This window comes from Orbicella franksi, chromosome 3 (genome assembly GCF_964199315.1).
Source record: "Orbicella franksi chromosome 3, jaOrbFran1.1, whole genome shotgun sequence".
NCBI lineage: Eukaryota > Metazoa > Cnidaria > Anthozoa > Scleractinia > Merulinidae > Orbicella > Orbicella franksi.
Window position 1 is genome coordinate 16,366,195 of NC_138147.1, and position 18,464 is coordinate 16,384,658.

The 18,464-nt window shown below is 37.4% G+C and overlaps 2 protein-coding genes and 1 pseudogene across 2 annotated transcripts; all 3 read left to right on the forward strand.

Moving 5' to 3' along the window:
- Positions 1–1,133: 1,133 nt before the first annotated feature.
- LOC145483083 (uncharacterized) lies at positions 1,134–2,452 on the forward strand. The gene has a single exon (XM_081461696.1). It carries the CDS (start codon positions 1,158–1,160, stop codon positions 2,208–2,210), a length of 1,053 nt encoding a protein of 350 aa, XP_081317822.1. The 5' UTR covers positions 1,134–1,157; the 3' UTR covers positions 2,211–2,452.
- A 3,530-nt stretch (positions 2,453–5,982) lies between these two features.
- Positions 5,983–8,032, forward strand: LOC145483084 (uncharacterized). The gene has a single exon (XM_081461697.1). The coding sequence runs from the start codon at positions 6,547–6,549 to the stop codon at positions 7,486–7,488; it is 942 nt and encodes a 313-aa protein (XP_081317823.1). The 5' UTR covers positions 5,983–6,546; the 3' UTR covers positions 7,489–8,032.
- An 8,944-nt stretch (positions 8,033–16,976) lies between these two features.
- On the forward strand, positions 16,977–17,935 carry LOC145480373 (uncharacterized; annotated as a pseudogene).
- The last annotated feature ends 529 nt before the right edge of the window (positions 17,936–18,464 follow it).

Consider the following 18,464-nt stretch of genomic DNA (forward strand, 5'->3'; position numbering starts at 1 on the left):
AAAAATCTACTTAAGTTTTACCTCCAATTTAATTAACTTTCTAGATAAGACAGAAACCAAGTCTCATCTTCATTTAGCTTATCATCATGATTTGAATTTCTGATGTACTTTTCGACATGCGATCAATTCTTTCTTGATGGTCAGCTTAGTTGTAACTGTAGCAAATCTCGAAAATAAGCAAAATTCAAACAAGGGTTACCGCAAAACTAAAAAGTGTCCCAAAAAATTGCAAGTTTATCTGTAAACGTCTATCTTTAAACTACATCTGCAATATAGCTATCGGGTTTTTCTTGGCTTACCGACAAGCGGTTTTTGACAGTTGTTTTAGGGTACCACAGAGCTATTAAAAAACAACCGCAAGGTGTCTTCGAGAAAAAAAATTCATAAAACATTTATAACAAGAGAATATCTGCCTTTCACGTCGTCAATGACTTGCTTAAGGCCTTAACTATAATGTTATTGCAAAGGAAAATTCAAAGTTAATTTTCGGCCTACGCTGACAAACCATGAACATGACAGAATTGCGATAATTTCAACGATTTTTATTTAGCTACTCTCAAAACAATGAATATTAGAGCAAACTAACCTTGTTTTGTTTACTTTTGCACAGGGGTCTATCAATACAGAAAGTATGAACGAAATCTATTCTTTGGCTTTGTCCGAGATTTTGATGATCACATCGGATATTTACTGACACTGACTCTTAAAACCAAGTTAACAACTTAACCTAGAGTGTCCAAAATTAATTAATTTCTGTTTGCCAAAAGGCTGTCTTTGTTGCACAGTTTGAAACTAGTCAGCTGTTTCCCGATTCTACTGATCTGAACCGAAAAGAAAAGAATTGCCAAATGTTCCTATGGAAAAAAATAAAGAATGTATATATTTGTTTCCCTAAATCGAGTTAAGTACACCTTAGAACCATACCCCTGCAAATGGATGCGAACTAATTAAACGAAAACAATGCAACAAACACTACGGTTGACTTATCAATAAAACCCCAAAAGGTGCTTGACGTTGTTTGTTTTATTTTGTTTGTATGAATTGGCTCAATTTGCAACAGCAAACATGTTACTTGTCATACCCAACCACGCCAAATGCAGTCTTTAATGTGCGAACTGAGCGTCACACGACAGCCCATTTTCAAGCAATGGCCGCGAATGAGTGAGAGTCAGAAAATACGCAACGACGATCCCGAAGTCACTGTTGGAAAAGAGAAACTTTATTGCCCAACATTCGCCGCGAAACGGTTTGAGAGGTCAAAGCAAGCAATGGCCTTCAATTCTTCGCGATTATCAGACAGTTGGTGTTCCTTTTTAATCATTTTTAACGCCAGTGAAAGCACCTCAGTTTACTATCGGGTAACCCTTACAACCTGTATTATCTCCTCACTTCTGGCACCGATGATAGTGGCAGCAAATGCTTTCATTTTGGCAGCGATTTGGAAGACCCCGTCTCTCAGGACTGCATCTTATGTTCTTCTTGCTGGTTTGGCCTTGACTGACTTTTGCACTGGGTTACTAACTCAACCATTTTTTGCTATGTACCAATGGGCGGATGTAACAGGAAACATTACGATGTTCTGCATTGCTGGTGTTATCCTACAATACGTGGGATACTGTCTTTCCTCCCTTACAGTCATCGTCATCACAATAATGGCTGTAGAAAGATGGCTGCATATGAGCCGAAGATCTCTTCTTACTGTGCGTCGAGTCGTTATTATTTATATCATGTCTGCAGTTTTGCTTATTGTGTTGAATGCTTGGCACATGTACAACTGGTATTATACAAAAGAATATTTCAGTGCACTTATTGTTATCTTCTTGTTAGGGGCAGCACTTTGTTTTTTTATCACTGGCGTCTCTTATTTCAAAGTTTTTCGAATCATACGTCACCATCAAAGTCAAATACAAGCAAATCGAAACGCCATTGACATCGACAAATACAAAAAGTCTGTTTTCACAATTTTTTATATTCTTGCAATACTTTTACTGAGTTACGTTCCCTACGTGTGCAATCTTGCAGTAACTAATATAGTGGGCTATTTCAGCACTAAATTAGCGAGGGCCTCCATGAATGCTTGCGCGGTAATTGTTTTTTCTTCCTCGCTTTTGAATCCCTTGCTTTACTATTGGAGGATGAAGGAAATCAGAGATAAGGTAAGAAGAATCGTGAGAAACTTCTGTTGTGAAGAAACGGAAGAGGAATCATAATGATATCAATAGTAGAGCGGTTTTCAATTGAGTGTCGAAAGTAATTAGACAATTACTTTGGTTTTGGTTTCACCACGGTTTGAGATTGGCTGCGTAGTCTAATTCGTAAGTAATTGGTTTGGTTTTTGTTTTACGACATTCAATTGAAAACCGCTCCATAACTGTTGCGTGATGCTTAAATGCAGTAGCTGAAGTGAGATGAACATTTTTTTTGTCAAAAATATCAGTACGCGAGTCATAAAATTATGGAAATTAGTAACTGATCACTAGGCGAAAAAAACCATTAGAAACCTTGAAATAAACTTGTAATCTAAGCACACAATCAAAATATAAAAGAAATAAAATTAATAATGGTAATTGAACTGAGTGGAGTGCAATTTGGTCTGAAATCATACGCGTGATTTCAAAATTGAACGAGCACGCAGCGCGAGTTCAATTTGAAATCACAAGTATGATTTCAGACCAAAATTGCACTACACGAAGCTCAATTGCCACTTCATTAGATCCATTTTGAAATCGCACAATTTATTTAATCGCCTTAAATTTTAGATTTTGGTGTATTGTTCCATCAGCCGGTTTGTTAAAATAGCGGACCGGAAACGTCGTTACGTCTCATTTAGTATGCAAAAGATGTCATGTGACGAAAACTCTTTCAAGCATAACAAAGAAACAAGCAGTGAAGTCAGAACGAAAAGAGCCTACTTCATGCATAAAAGTTCAATTCTCGTCACCGAATCAATGATGAAAGGCCTTCCTTTCTTCTGTGGTTGAGGCTGAGACTTCTAGTTGTCTTTGGAGAAGGAATTTGAAGGTGCAGCTAGTGCAATTCTGCGATGGGTTTCTTTTGAGTTGTGAAACTCCTTCGAGTGCACGATGCCTAGTGGATAGTTGTTCTCTTGAAAATACCGTTTAATGGCACTCTGCTTGATTTTAAGGGATTCCAGTTCGTTATCATCTCCGTTTCTTTTTGTGACCTCGACATAGAACTTAAAACTCAGGACATTGTCAAGTTCTTGCCACGCCATTTGTTTCAAGATATTTTCAAAATGGCAGGACTGTCTCCGGCCAGCTTCGGAAGTTCGTTGATTCACTGTTTTGCGGAGCGGGGCGTATTTTTATTCACAGCGACAGAGTTGGGCTCTTGTATTGCTTGGTTTGAAACTACCGAAAACCTGGAAACATCTATCTTCTTGAGATGGCTCTGAATTTGTTGTTGTGTGGTTTTCGTTTATTTATGTTTTGCTGGACTCGGTATCATGCGGATCTTGAGCTGATGTTGAAGAAAAATCACCAAAGTATTCCTCAAAATGGACATTGAAAGTTGGACACTTCCATTAAAGTAGATCTTTAGCCTGAAGGAACTCATAGTCATCATTCAGGAACTGTAATTAATTAAATTCGTCATTTGTTTTGGGAGGAAAACAACAATAACAACAAATTTTTGGCAATAATAGTTGCAAAATTCGCCACACAATCGCTTTTTGCCTTTCATTTTCCTGAAATTTTATTTGTTATTTTGAACTAACCTTGAAATCTGATTGGGTGTTTTGTTTTACTCTCCCATTCTCATTGGCTAAGAAAAAGATGCGAATTAGGACAAAAAATAGTGCGATTCGTAAATAAATCGCACCACTGAGAGCCAATCAGATTGCAAGGATAACCAGTGATTTCAAGATGGATTTAATAAATTAATTAATCAAATAATTACATAATTCGTATAGATGCAATATTAGGACTTTCCTTCTGATATTTGGTGAAACGTATTCCTATATATGACTGGTATTAAATCTATCATTCTGGTTTTGGATTGAATTATTTATAGCTGACAAATTCGTAGTTATGTAAACGTGCCGATACATTCTCTGTTATAGCGTTCCTATACATGCTCTGTAATTTAACAAATATTCTCTCTAGCTTGAGTATCAGAGCTAAAAATCGCGCTAAATAACATTGTGCCCGCTTTCCTTTTCTCAAGCGACCTTTGCTGAGTAAGTCGGCCTCATGTTGGTGGTGTTTCCTATCAACACTTTTCGGTGTTACGCTGGTGGACAAAACATCATCTGATACATTACAGCAATTGAGGACCGTTCAATTTCTATCTGTCGCGCAACTGAATAACACGCATCATCGAAGCCGTGACTCCACTCTGCTTTAATGTTAGGTGAAGTAAGTTGTAAAAAGACCGTAAATGTTAATTGCGCACAAATAATGAACACGAATGTTCTTTTTTAAACATAGTGAGATTCTAAAGTTTAATGCTATAGTCTCAAAAACCTTCTTTTTCCTTGACTTACTCAGGTAGGCCACCCATCTCTCGACAAGCAACAAGGACCTCAACAAGGATATTACGTAATGAGCACCATTGTGATTTTCAGACGTGGACTTGCAATTGGGTTTTTTGGCAGTATGAATTTAAACAAAAAGAACTCGTCGTAAAGCAACTTCTTTTCCATCTCAACCCACTAATTTTCTTTCTATTACAGTGTACCATAAAAGCCAGCACTTTGACGTCAATTTTGTTATGTTTTTTCCATTCTTCGGGCAGTAGCTCCTGATTTGACAAGAGTTAGCTAACGTCATGTAGTGTTATAAACTGATGATAAAGTGTAGCTCTTGTAGGGGGAATTGACTGCTTGATACTAATAACTTTTGAATATAATATTGGATTGACTTTGAACAGTATACTAAACCAGCCAAATTGAAGTGTACCAAGTAATATATCAAACTCGAAAGACAGTGTTTGAACACATTTCCAAACACCGAGAAGAGAACTGAAAGTACGACGCGTAGCGGAGTATTTTTGACGAACTTCGAGGTGTTTGCGAATTTGGTCAAGCACTGTCTTGAGTGTTTGATATATCTTCTCAATCAAAACTTAAATTAAGGAGAAAATGGAGAAAGAAAATCGTAAAAACCTATGCTAATTAAGATCAGATGTCCAAACACCGTGACGGTCATGATTTCCTTTGTTTAAACATGATGAATTATTAATGAGTTTGAGAAGTCGTACGAGTATCACCGTTCCTATACAAAAAGAGCAGATCGAATAAAAAGAAACATTTGCAAGTGCTCCTGTCCTTTCCGTCCTCTCGCAGGTGAACCACACTTTTCATCCGTGTTCCAAATTCCAATCCACATGGGTGGCGGGTACTCCCTTATATGGGCTATATAGATATCTACGGCCCCAAAGGCTATGGTTTTTAAGGCGTTTTGGTCAAAAAGCGCATCAATTTTGGCCACTTTAGTAAATAGGGTATGTTTTTTGCATTTTAGTCTTGCATTGTGTATTATATTTTTTCTTTATGAGTAGCTACTTTTTTGTCATTTTCGATAAGACCGTCAACAAACGTCGTTCAAAATGCCTTTAACATCGTTCTGAACTGGAAAACTAATTACAGGTCAGGTTTGAAGGACAGTAACGATTAGAAAAAACGAATAAAAAATCAGAGGTTATCTTTGTCGTTTGCCGTCTGCCTTAAACGTCATGCTTAAACTGACTCACTTATATCTGTGAACGTCTATCCTTAAACTATATCTGCAATATAGTTATTGGGTTGTTCTTCGCTTACCGATAAGCGTTTTTTGACAATTGCAACGGTTTTTATTTAGCTACTCTCAAAAAAATGAATATTAGAACAAACTAACCTTTTTTTGTTTACTTTTGCACAAGGGCCTATCAATACAGAAAATATGAACGAAATCGATTTTTTGGCTGTGTCCGAGATTTTGATGTTCATATCTGATATTCACCGACACTGACTCTTAAAACCAACTAAACAACTTAACCTAGAGTGTCCAAAATTAATTAATTTCTGTCTGCTAAAACGCTGTCTTTGTTGCACAGTTTGAAACTAGTCGGCTGTTTCTCGATTCTACTGATCTGAACCGAAAAGAAAAGAATTGCCAAATGTTCCTATGGAAGAAAATATAAATAAAGAATGTATATATTTGTTTCCCTAAATGGAGTTAAGTAAACCTTAGAACCATACCCCTGCAAATGGATGCGAACTAATTAAACGAGAACAATTAAAACAAACACTACGGTCGACTTATGAATAAAACCGCCCAAAAGGTGCTTGACGTTGTTTGTTTTATTTTGTTTGTATGAATTGGCCCAATTTGCAACAGCAAACATGTTACTTGTCATACCCAACCACGCCAAATGCAGTCTTTAATGTGCGAACTGAGTATCAGAAGCTAGCCCGTTTTCAAGCAATGGCCGCGAACGATTGAGAGTCAGAAAATACGCAACAACGATCCCGAAGTCACTTTTGGAAAAGAGAAACTTTATTGCCCAAAATTCAACGTGAAACGGTTTGAGAGGTCAAAGCAAGCAATGGCCTTCAATTCTTCGCGATTATCAGACAGTTGGTGTTCCTTTTTAATCATTTTTAACGCCAGTGAAAGCACCTCACTTTACTATCGTGTAATCCTCACAAACTGCATTATCTCCTCACTTCTGGCACCGATGACAGTGACGGCAAATGCTTTCATTTTGGCAGCAATTTGGAAGAACCCGTCTCTTAGGACTCCATCTCATATTCTTCTTGCTGGTTTGGCCTTGACTGACTTTTGCACTGGGTTACTAACTCAACCGTTTTTTGCTGTTTACCGATGGGCGGATTTAACAGGAAACATTAAGATATTCTGCATTGCTGCTGTTATCCTACAATTCGTGGGATACTGTCTTTCCTCCCTAACAGTCATCGTCATCACAATAATGGCTGTAGAAAGATGGCTGTATATGAGTCGAAGATCTCTTCTTACAGTACGTCGAGTCGTTATTATTTATATTATGTCTGCAGTTTTGGTTATTGTGTTGTTTGCTTGTCACATGTACAACTGGTATTATACAAAAGAATATTTCAGTGCACTTATTGTTATCTTCTTGTTAGGGGCAGCACTTTGTTTTTTTATCACTGGCGTCTCTTATTTCAAAGTTTTTCGAATCATACGTCACCATCAAAGTCAAATACAAGCAAATCGAAACGCCATTGACATCGACAAATACAAAAAGTCTGTTTTCACAATTTTTTATATTCTTGCAATACTTTTACTGAGTTACGTTCCCTACGTGTGCAATCTTGCAGTAACTAATATTGTGGGCTATTTCAGCACTAAATTAGCGAGGGCCTCCCTGAATGCTTGCGCGGTAATTGTTTTTTCTTCCTCGCTTGTGAATCCCTTGCTTTACTATTGGAGGATGAAGGAAATCAGAGATGGGGTAAGAGGAATCGTAAGAAACTTCTGCTGTGAAGAAACCGAAGAGGAATCATAATGACATCATTAGTAAAGCGGTTTTCAATTGAGTGTCGAAAGTAATTAGACAATTACTTTGGTTTTGGTTTTGGTTTTGGTTTTATTACGGTTTGAGATTGGCTCAGTGAGCAGTCTAATTGGGAAGTAATTGGTTTGGTTTTGGTTTTACGACACTCAATCGAAAACCGCTCAATAACTCTTGAGTGATGCTTAAATACAGTAGCTGAAGGGAGATAAGCATTTTTTTGTCAAAAATATGAGTACGCGAGTCATACAATCATGGAAATTAGTAACTGATCACCGGACGAAAACAAACTATTAGAAACCTTGGAATAGACTTGTAATCTAATCACACAACCAAGATATAAAATAAATAACATTAATTAATTAATTAAACAGTTAAATAATTCGTATAGCTGCAATATTAGAACTTTTCTTCTGATATTTGGTGAAAAGTATTCCTATATGACTGGTATTAAATCTATCATTCTGGTTTCGGATTAACTTATTTATAGCTGAGAAATTCGCAGTTATGTGAACGTGCCCATACATTCTACGATATAGCGTTCCCATACATGCTCTGTAATTAAACAAATATGCTTTCTAGCTTGAGCATCAGAGCTATAAATCTGAAATTTAGCCGACATGATCCCCTGCATAATTGACTCTAAAACTATTCATTTTGTTCTGGGATTGAATTATTCATAGCTGAGTAATTCGCAATTATATGAACGTTGTCAAAGTCTAGTTAATTGCATCATGTTTTCGTGCAAAGCAACGATAGCACAGTTGGTAAAACGCAGGATTGCAGTATTTGTTTACCGCCCTGGAGCTTCCTGGGGCCTGGTTAAAATCCGGAAAAACGGACTTTTTTTTCCTTTATGTTTGCTGAGGATGAACAGCGGTTGGGTTTTTCAAAACTCTGCCGTAGTTTGCTTGCAATTCCCTCAGCGCGAGGATGTTATGTTAAGAATAGTCGTTCGGATATATATATCTGACAAAAGTACATCTGAGAACTAACGTGGAATGGTAGTGATTACACCATGAAATGGTGCATCATTAAACCAGTGATCCCATACAAGGAAATCCCTCTCGCTTAAATTTGTGTTTGTCTGGCGCAGTATCCAATTTGCCGAAAAGTCTCATCTTCTTATTAGGAAATCAACATATAACTATTTACAAAAGAGAAACTTATTCTATGCAGCCAGCCAGGAGGGGAATCACTCCAGCCGCCGAGTTTTATGAATTTATAAAATCTACCGACCATCCTCTAAACTACACGGTCGGATAGTGACCACGTGAGCGATCGTTTTATCTTAAAAGCTTGTACTTCAAAGCGATATGAATGCAATCTTAGTTCTGCTACGGAAGGATATCTGCGATAAGCTCGATGTTTGCCAAAATCAAATACGCACTTTCAGTCAAGTTTCGACATGAACACGTGATGCTGTTTAATTATAAGTGTATCATGACGAAAGGTTGTTACGAATAAGTACAGAAATCTAATCAGCGACTACTTAACAATCAGAACTTTTATCTAGTGACGGAAAAAGAGAAAGTAAGTCAAAAGATATTGATTCGATTTATATCTACTGATAAGAATTTTGTACTTAAGCAAAACATAGCAATTGAGTCTAGTTCAGTATTGGAGTCAAAAGGTTCAATACTTTGAAGACTGACTTTCATTATATTTTCTAATCCTGTGGACTGAATAACGCCTCCTTAAGAAAACTGAGGATGTATGTAATAAAGGTTCTTTTTAGCTATATTCCCTTCCCCCAATCCAAGAGGAAAAAAGAAATCAATAGAAACAAAACATAAAAAATACCGCGACTGCCTTGTTTGTGCGGTTGCCCTGGTTGATAAGTAAACAAATAAACAGATAAACAAATAAATAAATAAATAAATAAATAAATAAGAGTTAGGTCGTGTCTTTTGGATGCGTGTCGACCGAAAATATTTAAAGAACGCCTGCTAGCACGTGAATTCAAATAATTTACAAGTCAAGTGAACATTAATCGAATAGAATATCAATAAAATCCGACTGATGTGACAAGTTTCGCGTGTACGTGACATTTTTCTTTTGAATACCGTAAGTACTTTCAACTTTACTGTTCTGAGAGTTAGTATGTAAGTTAGTTCGCGAAGTTCGCGAAGAAAGTTTCGTAAGAAAGTTCAGAGAATTTCGAAGCGAACCTAGATTGAGACGTGATGCGTAGAAACGACGCTGTGAAACTCTGAGGCAAAGGTCAAGATTAAAACGTGGAGTTTTCAAGATAAATAATAAATTTATTTATCTATATCGAGAGAAAACACTTTACAGTCCTGGACTGACAAGCCTGTGGCCCTCACCTAAATTACAATAACAATAATCGGCCGTACAATAAATAAAATATATATTTATAAAATTAATTAAAGTAATTTAAAAATTCCTAACTATGAATAATTACGATAATTATAAAAGAACCTAATTATATATGCTATATATACAATAAATAAATAAATCTGTGGAAGCCCAGTCCTTGGCTAACGTATCATGGAGAACAATTATTCTTTTACACTCTAAGATTCATTTCCTATTAGAAACAACTGAAGGAAAAAAAATTAAAACAAATTCACTAAGAAAAAATACAATAAAAATTTAAGAAAATTTTCGTTTAAGTGAAGAACACTCCCCTAAGGTGTTTTATGATGAATATGGTGTCCATTTGAGCCTGGTCTTATCTCTAAAACGAGATCGGTTAGCATACGTACTGATGCAAGCCAAAAGAAAAATACAAAAGCACGTAAATTTCAGAACTAAGTATCACTCGAAATCCGGTTTCAGGGAAATGGCCTCAAAGAATATATGAGAATAAGTAAATCAACAAAGATTACTAATGCATTTCTGAAATGCAAAAATTTAACCCGTGCGTTTGTATCCTTTGCGGTTAAGAAGTTTTCACAATTCAGACGGCTACCTGGGGGTTACTGAGCGCGCTTAATACGGGGGAAATTAACTCTGAAAAGCCATACTCCGCTTGTGGGGAAGGAAATTGATGACGATTAAGGGTCTGTTTACAAGGAAGGAGGGTTACCCTAGCAAGCGGGTTGCCTTAGCAAGCGGGTTACCCTAGCACTCACACATTTCCTCTTTTTTCCTTCGTCGTGTTTACAAGGCAGCTAGGGTTACCCGGATAGGTAAGTTACCCTATCTGCGTGCTAGGGTTACCCTGGCAGGCGGGTTAAGGTGGCCGAACACAGTTTTCGCGCGCCCTTTTGCTGATGCAATTCAGCGCGCGCACAAGGATTGGAAAAAACAAACATGCCGTCAATAGAGCGATCATTTCATTTACTCAATACCTGCGCTATCTGTGCTATTTTTCTCTATAATTGAACGCAGTGTATTGATGGCTTTAGTCTTTTATCACAAATATATGTTAGAAGAGGTGAAGACGGAAAGAACTCAGAAATTCTCAGCTTTTTCTTTGTTACCGAAAGAACCCAGTTAAATGCAGCGCATGCTTAGTAAGTCAAAAAATTGCGATTGAATGAAAATTTGCACTCTCGGAAATACGCCTATTTCTCAAGAACCCCTTATTAGAATTTCACGAAATTTGGCACGAAAATACTTTAGGAAACAAGTAACTGGAATATTGAAAATAATTGAACTTTAACAAAGGAAACTCTAGATATTCCAGTTAACCTTCAACAAGGAATAATTAAAGATCTCTCTGTTAAATTATTAGCAAAATGGTGTTAACTTGTGAGAATCGTAACAAGCTTGTTGCATGCAAATTATAAAGAAAATCTAATGACTAGATTTTCTACAAATAAACAAAACCGATTTTAAAGGCCTGTTTATTTTTATTCGTGTTGCCATGACAACGGCACATACGTCAGCTTAACCATCAAAAAACCAAAGTTTGTGTTGTTAACTTGCTTGCTGCCATTTTTGGCGACCGAGAGATCAAGGGTTTTAGAGAAAAAGGTGAATGAAACACAGGCATCAAAAACTGTGTTCAGCCACATTACTTTTTCTCTTGTAAACACTCCAAGTAGCTCCAGGAAAGTCAATAAAGTATGTATGTATGTATGTATGTATGTATGTTAACTTGCCTACCCGGGTTAACTTTCTAATTGTTTCCAGACCCTTTGAGTGTAACCGCGCATTAAGTTGTCCCGGGATGTAGGGTTACCCCACCTGTGAAATTTTGCTTGTAAACCCGGGCTATCTTTTGCCCCAGCTAGGGTTAACCCGCTTTCTGGGGTAACCCTCCCTCCTTGTAAACAGGCCCTAACTGGTATCAAAGGATGTATTTTGTTAGTTACAGACTTCTGCGGACGCCGGTTAAGAAGGTGTTTCCCACAGCAGTTTAAAATACCAAGTTCGTTTGCAATCGTCCATGAAATCCCGACAATGTAATCAACGTAACCTATTACTTTGTACGATATTTCTTGCTTAAAGACGATTTCTAATTAGTAGGTACACCCCCATATGGAAATAAAAGTTGCTTAAATAGCATTTTTAAAGGTTACCAATTCTTAACTACTGAAAAGAAAGGAACGTACGTGGAAAAAGCCCAAAACAAGTAAAACAATTGTATTTTAAACCCATTGCTAAGAGATATTTTGGATAAGAGCATTTTCACAACAGCAGTAAAATACAAAAGCAAACAATTGTCAAATACTTGTGAAATGTTCGTGGCTAGTCTGACGCGGTGTTTCGTCTCGGCCAAGAGACTCTTCAGAGACCTTTAACAGTAAAATATCTTGCTAAAAGGTACATTGACAAATCGACTGCATGAACTGCATGACTATACCTCTAAATCGCCTAACGTTCTCTTTGTTAAGAGGCCCATTAACCGATTCATGCGCGCGCTCGCGCGCGTTGCTAAGGAGGTGAAATTTCACTTCCGGTTACTTACGTCAGCCTGCGCCCAGAAAGTAAAAACAACTCAATAACTTGCAAATTCTTTGTGTTTCACAGGATGCAAAGAACAAGAACAAGCAAAGACAAAATCACAGAAAAACAGAAAAACAAGAGCGAAAGAAAGAGAAAAACTAACTCTGCGTGGCTTTGTTTGATCTTACCAAAGTGCGTTGGCTTCGAAGTTACCCTATCAGAGCACGCGCTGATAGGGTAACTTCCAATATATATCGGGCGCACTACCAGTTTCTTTAAATGCTAAAGGAAACGCGGTTTTTCGTTAAATCGAGCCTTTTTCGATTGAAGTTAACGTTGGAGACATAGCTAAGCATTCCTTTGTCAAAATCATGCTTCAGAGGGTTACGAATTTTTCAATATTTTGAAATTCTCTCAAAATCTGACCTTTTAGAAATAAAACAAAATCTATGTATAGCATGATGAGGATTAAAATGAAAATATTAAATCAATGAAAAAAATCCCGATAAAGCAATTTGCCTGGGAACCTTTGCATTTTTTCAGTATTAGTCACATGACCAAGGGCGTGGCCTGATGACGTCATCACTGGTGTTACTGGTCAGGAAAAAGACATGAAATAACTCTGAACTAACTAAAAATAATGAGGTAATATGAGAATAAATTCTCCTTAACAACGGCTCGAAAAGATCAGTTCATGGGCCCTTAAAACGTTTGGTGCTTGCAACATGAGACCCTTATTACTAGATCTTAAGTTATATGGTCAAGTCTGTTGCAATTTAACAAGCTCTTGTATAACAACAGCCGTAAAATATCTTTCGAAATGTAAATAAACCTCATTCATCGTCCTATTTAATATTTTTCTGAAGTGCTTTAGTATTCTACTGGGGCACTAAAACTTATCATGATAAAAACATTTTCATTTTTGACTGATGAACGTTTGTCCTCTGAGCTTTAAGAGTAATGTCAGTACGGATCAAAGAAATCGCGGACACAACTCGAAATTCAATTTCACCCATATTTTGTCCATTGGTAGACCTTAGTCCCATGCATATGACGAGGATGTTCGTTAATTAAAATTCTCGCTTGTTTGGGAGAAATCAACTTGAAACGGTTTACGGCATTACGGTACAAAACCTTCAAAATGTCATAATTGGTGGTGTTGCCGAGTCAGCTCATCGCAAGTTTTAAATCTCTTTCACTCTAATTCTATTTATCTGATGCTTCTGCAATTGAATGACAACAAAAGAAACTCATGACCTTTCCTTATTAATAAAATATGAGTTTTTTTTTTTAAATGCACCTACGGCTGCTCTGAAATTGATTCGTTGGCACTTCAATCAAACGTGCCAAAAATGCCCGCGGTCCGCAATGAATCCGACACTAAAATCTCCTGAGACATGTTCAAGGATGACTTCAACTTTCTGTCGTTTTAAAATTTCCTTGGGATCTTTTGTATTTGCACAACAAGACATTCCTGAAACGAGCCAATTTTCAACTGATCAGCCATTTTGAAATCAACTTAAGTATAAACACTTCAAAGATTGCCGCCCACGCTGACATGTTTGCACTTAAAAGTTTCTAATGTGAAACTCCTCTGCGTTGTTAAGCGAGGCAAAGAAACGGAATAAGTTGAATATGCATCAGAGCAAAAGGTAGACTTACACCGGAAAGAAACGCGTCGGGGAACGTTTACAAAATCTGCTGTGACTCACCGCTTGACCTCGTCTTGTGATATACATGTTTAGCCCGTCATGACATCTTTCCTTATCTGTTTCGCGCTAAAATAAAATTGTGCTTTCCTTTTCTTAAGCGACCTTTGGTGAGTAAGTAGGCCTCATGTTGGCGGTGTTTCCTATCAGAACTGGTAGACAAAACATCATCTGATACATTGCAACAATCAAGGACCGTTCAATTTCTATCTGTCCGTAATTAAATAACACGCATCATCGAAGCCGTGACTCCACTCTGTTTTAATGCTAGGAGAAGTAAGTTGTAAAACGACCGCAAATGTTAATTGCGTACAAAAAAATGAACAAAAATGATGTTCTTTCTTAAACATAATGACATTCTAAAGTTGAATGTTACAGCCTCAAAAATCTGCTTTTTGCTTGAATTACTCCCGTATATGGGCTATATAGGTATGTACGGCCCCAAAGTGTATGCTCAGTTTCTAAGGCGTTTTGGTCAGAAAGGGCATCTATTTTGGCCACTTTAGTAAATAGGGTATGGTTTTTGCATTTTAGTCTTGCATTGTGTATCATATTTTTTTCTTTATGAGTAGCTACTTTTTTATCATTTTCGATAAGACCGTCAACAAACACAGTTCAAAATTCCTTTAACATCGGTCTGAGCTGGGAAACTACAGGTCAGGTTTAAAACACAGTAATGTTTTACGGTTCAGGTTTTAAATAGGGTACCGAATTTTGGTCAGGTCATAAATAGGGTAGGGAAAATCGCAGAGTTTGGTAAAGGTTTTGGGAAGCGGGCCGCAAACCCCCACCCACTTGTTCTGGGAATACCCCCTGCCCCCAGGCTCCCCAGGAACACTACATAGTCTTATCAACTTCCAAGCGTTCACGGCGCAGGAAACATATGGTCATATCCTGAATGTTTGTTGGTGTTTGGAAATAGGCACTCCTCGCTAATTAACTTAAGGTGGCTCTATATAGTTTTTTTGGAGCGCGAAGCACGGGTACGAATGGCGCGAGCGCGCGAGTATTTAAAAGAAAAGAAAAAAACAAAAATAAACATGGCGGCGAGACTTTTATCGCGAGTCGCGTTCCACTTACCGCTATCCTTTTTGTCCCGAACAAGTGTTCATTAAAAAACGCCTAGAAATGTGTTTAAAAATACACTTCTTTCGTCTTCTCCTGACGTGGTTAAACTGAGAAGCCAATTCGCAGCACTTATCGCGCCGACATCAAAGAGAGAAGGCGGTCATGATCGTACGCGAAGGAAGTCGCAGAGTGGTCACGGTGTACTTTTTATGGTCGGAGGCTTCGCTTTGAGTTCCCTGGACGATGAAACACCGAAAACAGCTGGAGTGTCTGTAGAGGCGCAACTGACACCGGAAACACAACCACCATTGCGTGACGAGAAGGGTCGGTTCTCATGAAAGAAACCACTCCAAGTGGCAAAACGGACGACAGGACTCGTGGGATAAAGGAGTGCAGGGCAAAGAGGAAATTAGAGTTTCAAGGAATGGTCGAAGATTAGTCCCCACTGAAGAAAAGAACTGTATGCATAATAAATGTATGGGGTTATAAGGAAATCTTACCTCAAAATCTTGTTTTCGTTATACGTGGCACCAAGCAATTCCCTAAAAGTTTTAAGACAAGTGCTTCATCAAGACTTTCTTTACTCTGAAATAGTTCTCAATTTGAACTTTTGTATTATACCACAGGTAGTTCATAGCAAATTGTCAACATGATCATACCTGAACATTTTGACATTTCATTTTAAAATTCCAACAAATTTTTTGTTACAGTTACAACCTAATAATTACCATTAAAACGTAAAAGTTTGAATTTTTGTCAGAAACAAACAAAGAAGGAAAATTGCATTCCACATGGAAGTAGAGTTATGGACTTGGTTGTTTTGAGAAGTTCACTGAAATGTTGTCAGCACTGTAAAGCAGGTGAGAAGAAACATTTTTCTGCCCAAAGAAAATCAACACTAAAGAAAAGTCAAAATGAATTCTCGGTTTTATGGCAAGTACACACAGCTTTAAGGCTATAAAATTAACAGGTTTCCAAAAAAACAATTATGAGGTTGATTATACATGTATATCTTCAATACATTACAAACGTCTCATATGCAATCAGCCATAAAAAGCCTGGGGTTGGTCCTTAAATTTTTGGGCACGTTCTGAAACCCTTACCCTCATAATTACCCTATAACAAGCGTCACACAATTGTTTGTCTATTGTTAGCAACAAAAATGTTTTTGGTAAATTTGGAACAAACAAGCAGTTGTAAATTTTCCACAGACCACAAATTGCATTCACCGCATTTTGAAATGTTGTTAGTTTTTGCAAAAATTTACTTCTGCTCATTTATTCCAAATTAAAGGAGAAAACACACTGCCAGAATTAAGTATCAGATCTTCCCAAGTATCAATATATTTACTTTATTTTCAGTCAATTTGTCATTGTTGAACGTAACAGCGGAAAAAAATGTGGGTTAGCCTCAGTGTTCTCAGTTACCTGTGCAGTGTGTGGTACAGAGAATGTTGTCAAGACCTCCAGTGAACAAAGGAGCGGTCAAAGAGGTCTACTCAGTCAGGATGTTAATTCAAGAGCTGTTCTTGGGTGTCTATATACAGCAATCGGTGAAACCCACCTAAAAATTTACTGTGTACATTAAATGCTCCCTCTATGAATCCAGTAGGATAGTTTTTAAGTACAATGTAGCTTTGTAAATAGTGTACTTTTTGTATTCGATTGTTGTATATTTGTTTCCATGTAAATATCTATCTTATTTAGAGACATATTGTAGCCCATTAACATTGTTATTTTTAAATGTAACATAAGATATGTAATTTTATCTTTTCAACAATAAAGACACTTTATTTATTTATTTATTTATTAGTAACATTCAAGAGTAGAGATAACGAGATTGGGCATGTAGTAGAACAAGTAACAAAGAAAAGTTGCAAAACTGCAATGTTAGAAGAAAGAAATGCTGCCATCAAAAAGGGTGTAAAAGCAGATGACCAAGGCTGCATCAATATCCCCTGCTCATATGACATGGGTTGGCAAAAACGGGGAAAGGGGCATAACTCGTCAACTGGTCATGCTGCAGTCATGGGTTTAACTTATGGGAAGGTTATGGATTATACTACGAGAACAAAATCCTGCAGGGTTTCCACAAATGCTAAAAAACTGGAAAACAAGCCAAGAAACACAATTGTCGACTCAATCACACAGCATCATCAAAAGCAATGGAGCCCATGGCAGCAGTCCATTTGCTCACTGAAAACCTAAATTCTAATGTCAAACTATCTGTTTATGTCGGGGATGAAGACTCCACAACAGCTGCACATATTAAAGAGAAGGTCCCTTATCCTGTAGAAAAGTGGACAGACATTGTGCATGCCAAAAGATCCCTTACTACAAGGCTGTATAACCTAAGCCAACATGGGAAATTTGTAAATTCATCAACTCTCTCACAGAAAGTTATCAACTATTTAGTCAAATGTTTTACTTATAGCGTGTCTCAAAATAAGGGGAATCCAACAGCCCTTCAAAAACCCTTAAAAAGCATTCTACCACATTCGTTTGGAGACCACAAAAATTGCAATGAATCATGGTGTGGTGCCAAGAAAGACCCTATTAACTAATTAAACACTCTGACTTACCCTATGGCAAAGATCTCTATGGCGATGACTTAAGGAAAGCTCTGGAGAGAAATTTTGGATGAATATTGTACTGACATAGTAGTTGCAAAGTTAGCACCTGGGTCAAATTCGCAGCGAAATGAGGCACTAAACAGTGTTATAGGCTCAAAAAATCCCAAAATTAGATACTACAGTGGAAGTTAAAGTAATGACTTCCGAGTGGCCTGTGGTATCTCGCAAGTAAACCTTGGATATCAGTACATTACCCAAACACTTGAGAGCCTCAACATTGAACCTGGTATACACTGTATCAGCTACATTGAAAGGATGGATCACAAGGCTACCCAAGACAAACTAGGAAAAAACAGCATTAATTTCAAACGCCGAAGAGCTCAACTACATAAGCATAAGTTAAATCTTGATGGTTAAAAACAAGCTAAGGAAGGAAACACATACCAAAGTGGAATAGGACTTAACCGGGATCCAAACAATTCTACCAAACTGATCCAAGAATTCGACATCATCGATTTGAAAATTTCAAACGAGCTGAAAAACTTTGAAACATGCATTCCTGAATTAACGATCAGACCAGTGGCGGAGAAATTTCCCTATGACAGAAACACTGTTTACAATTTCATCATTTACGATATTGAAACAAACACGTCTGGAAAAACCGCAGAAATATGCCCACTTTCAGCAGTTGATCAGTCAGGTTTGCACTGTTTCAACGACTATATATTGCCTTTGAGGGATGTAGATATTCATGCTACAAC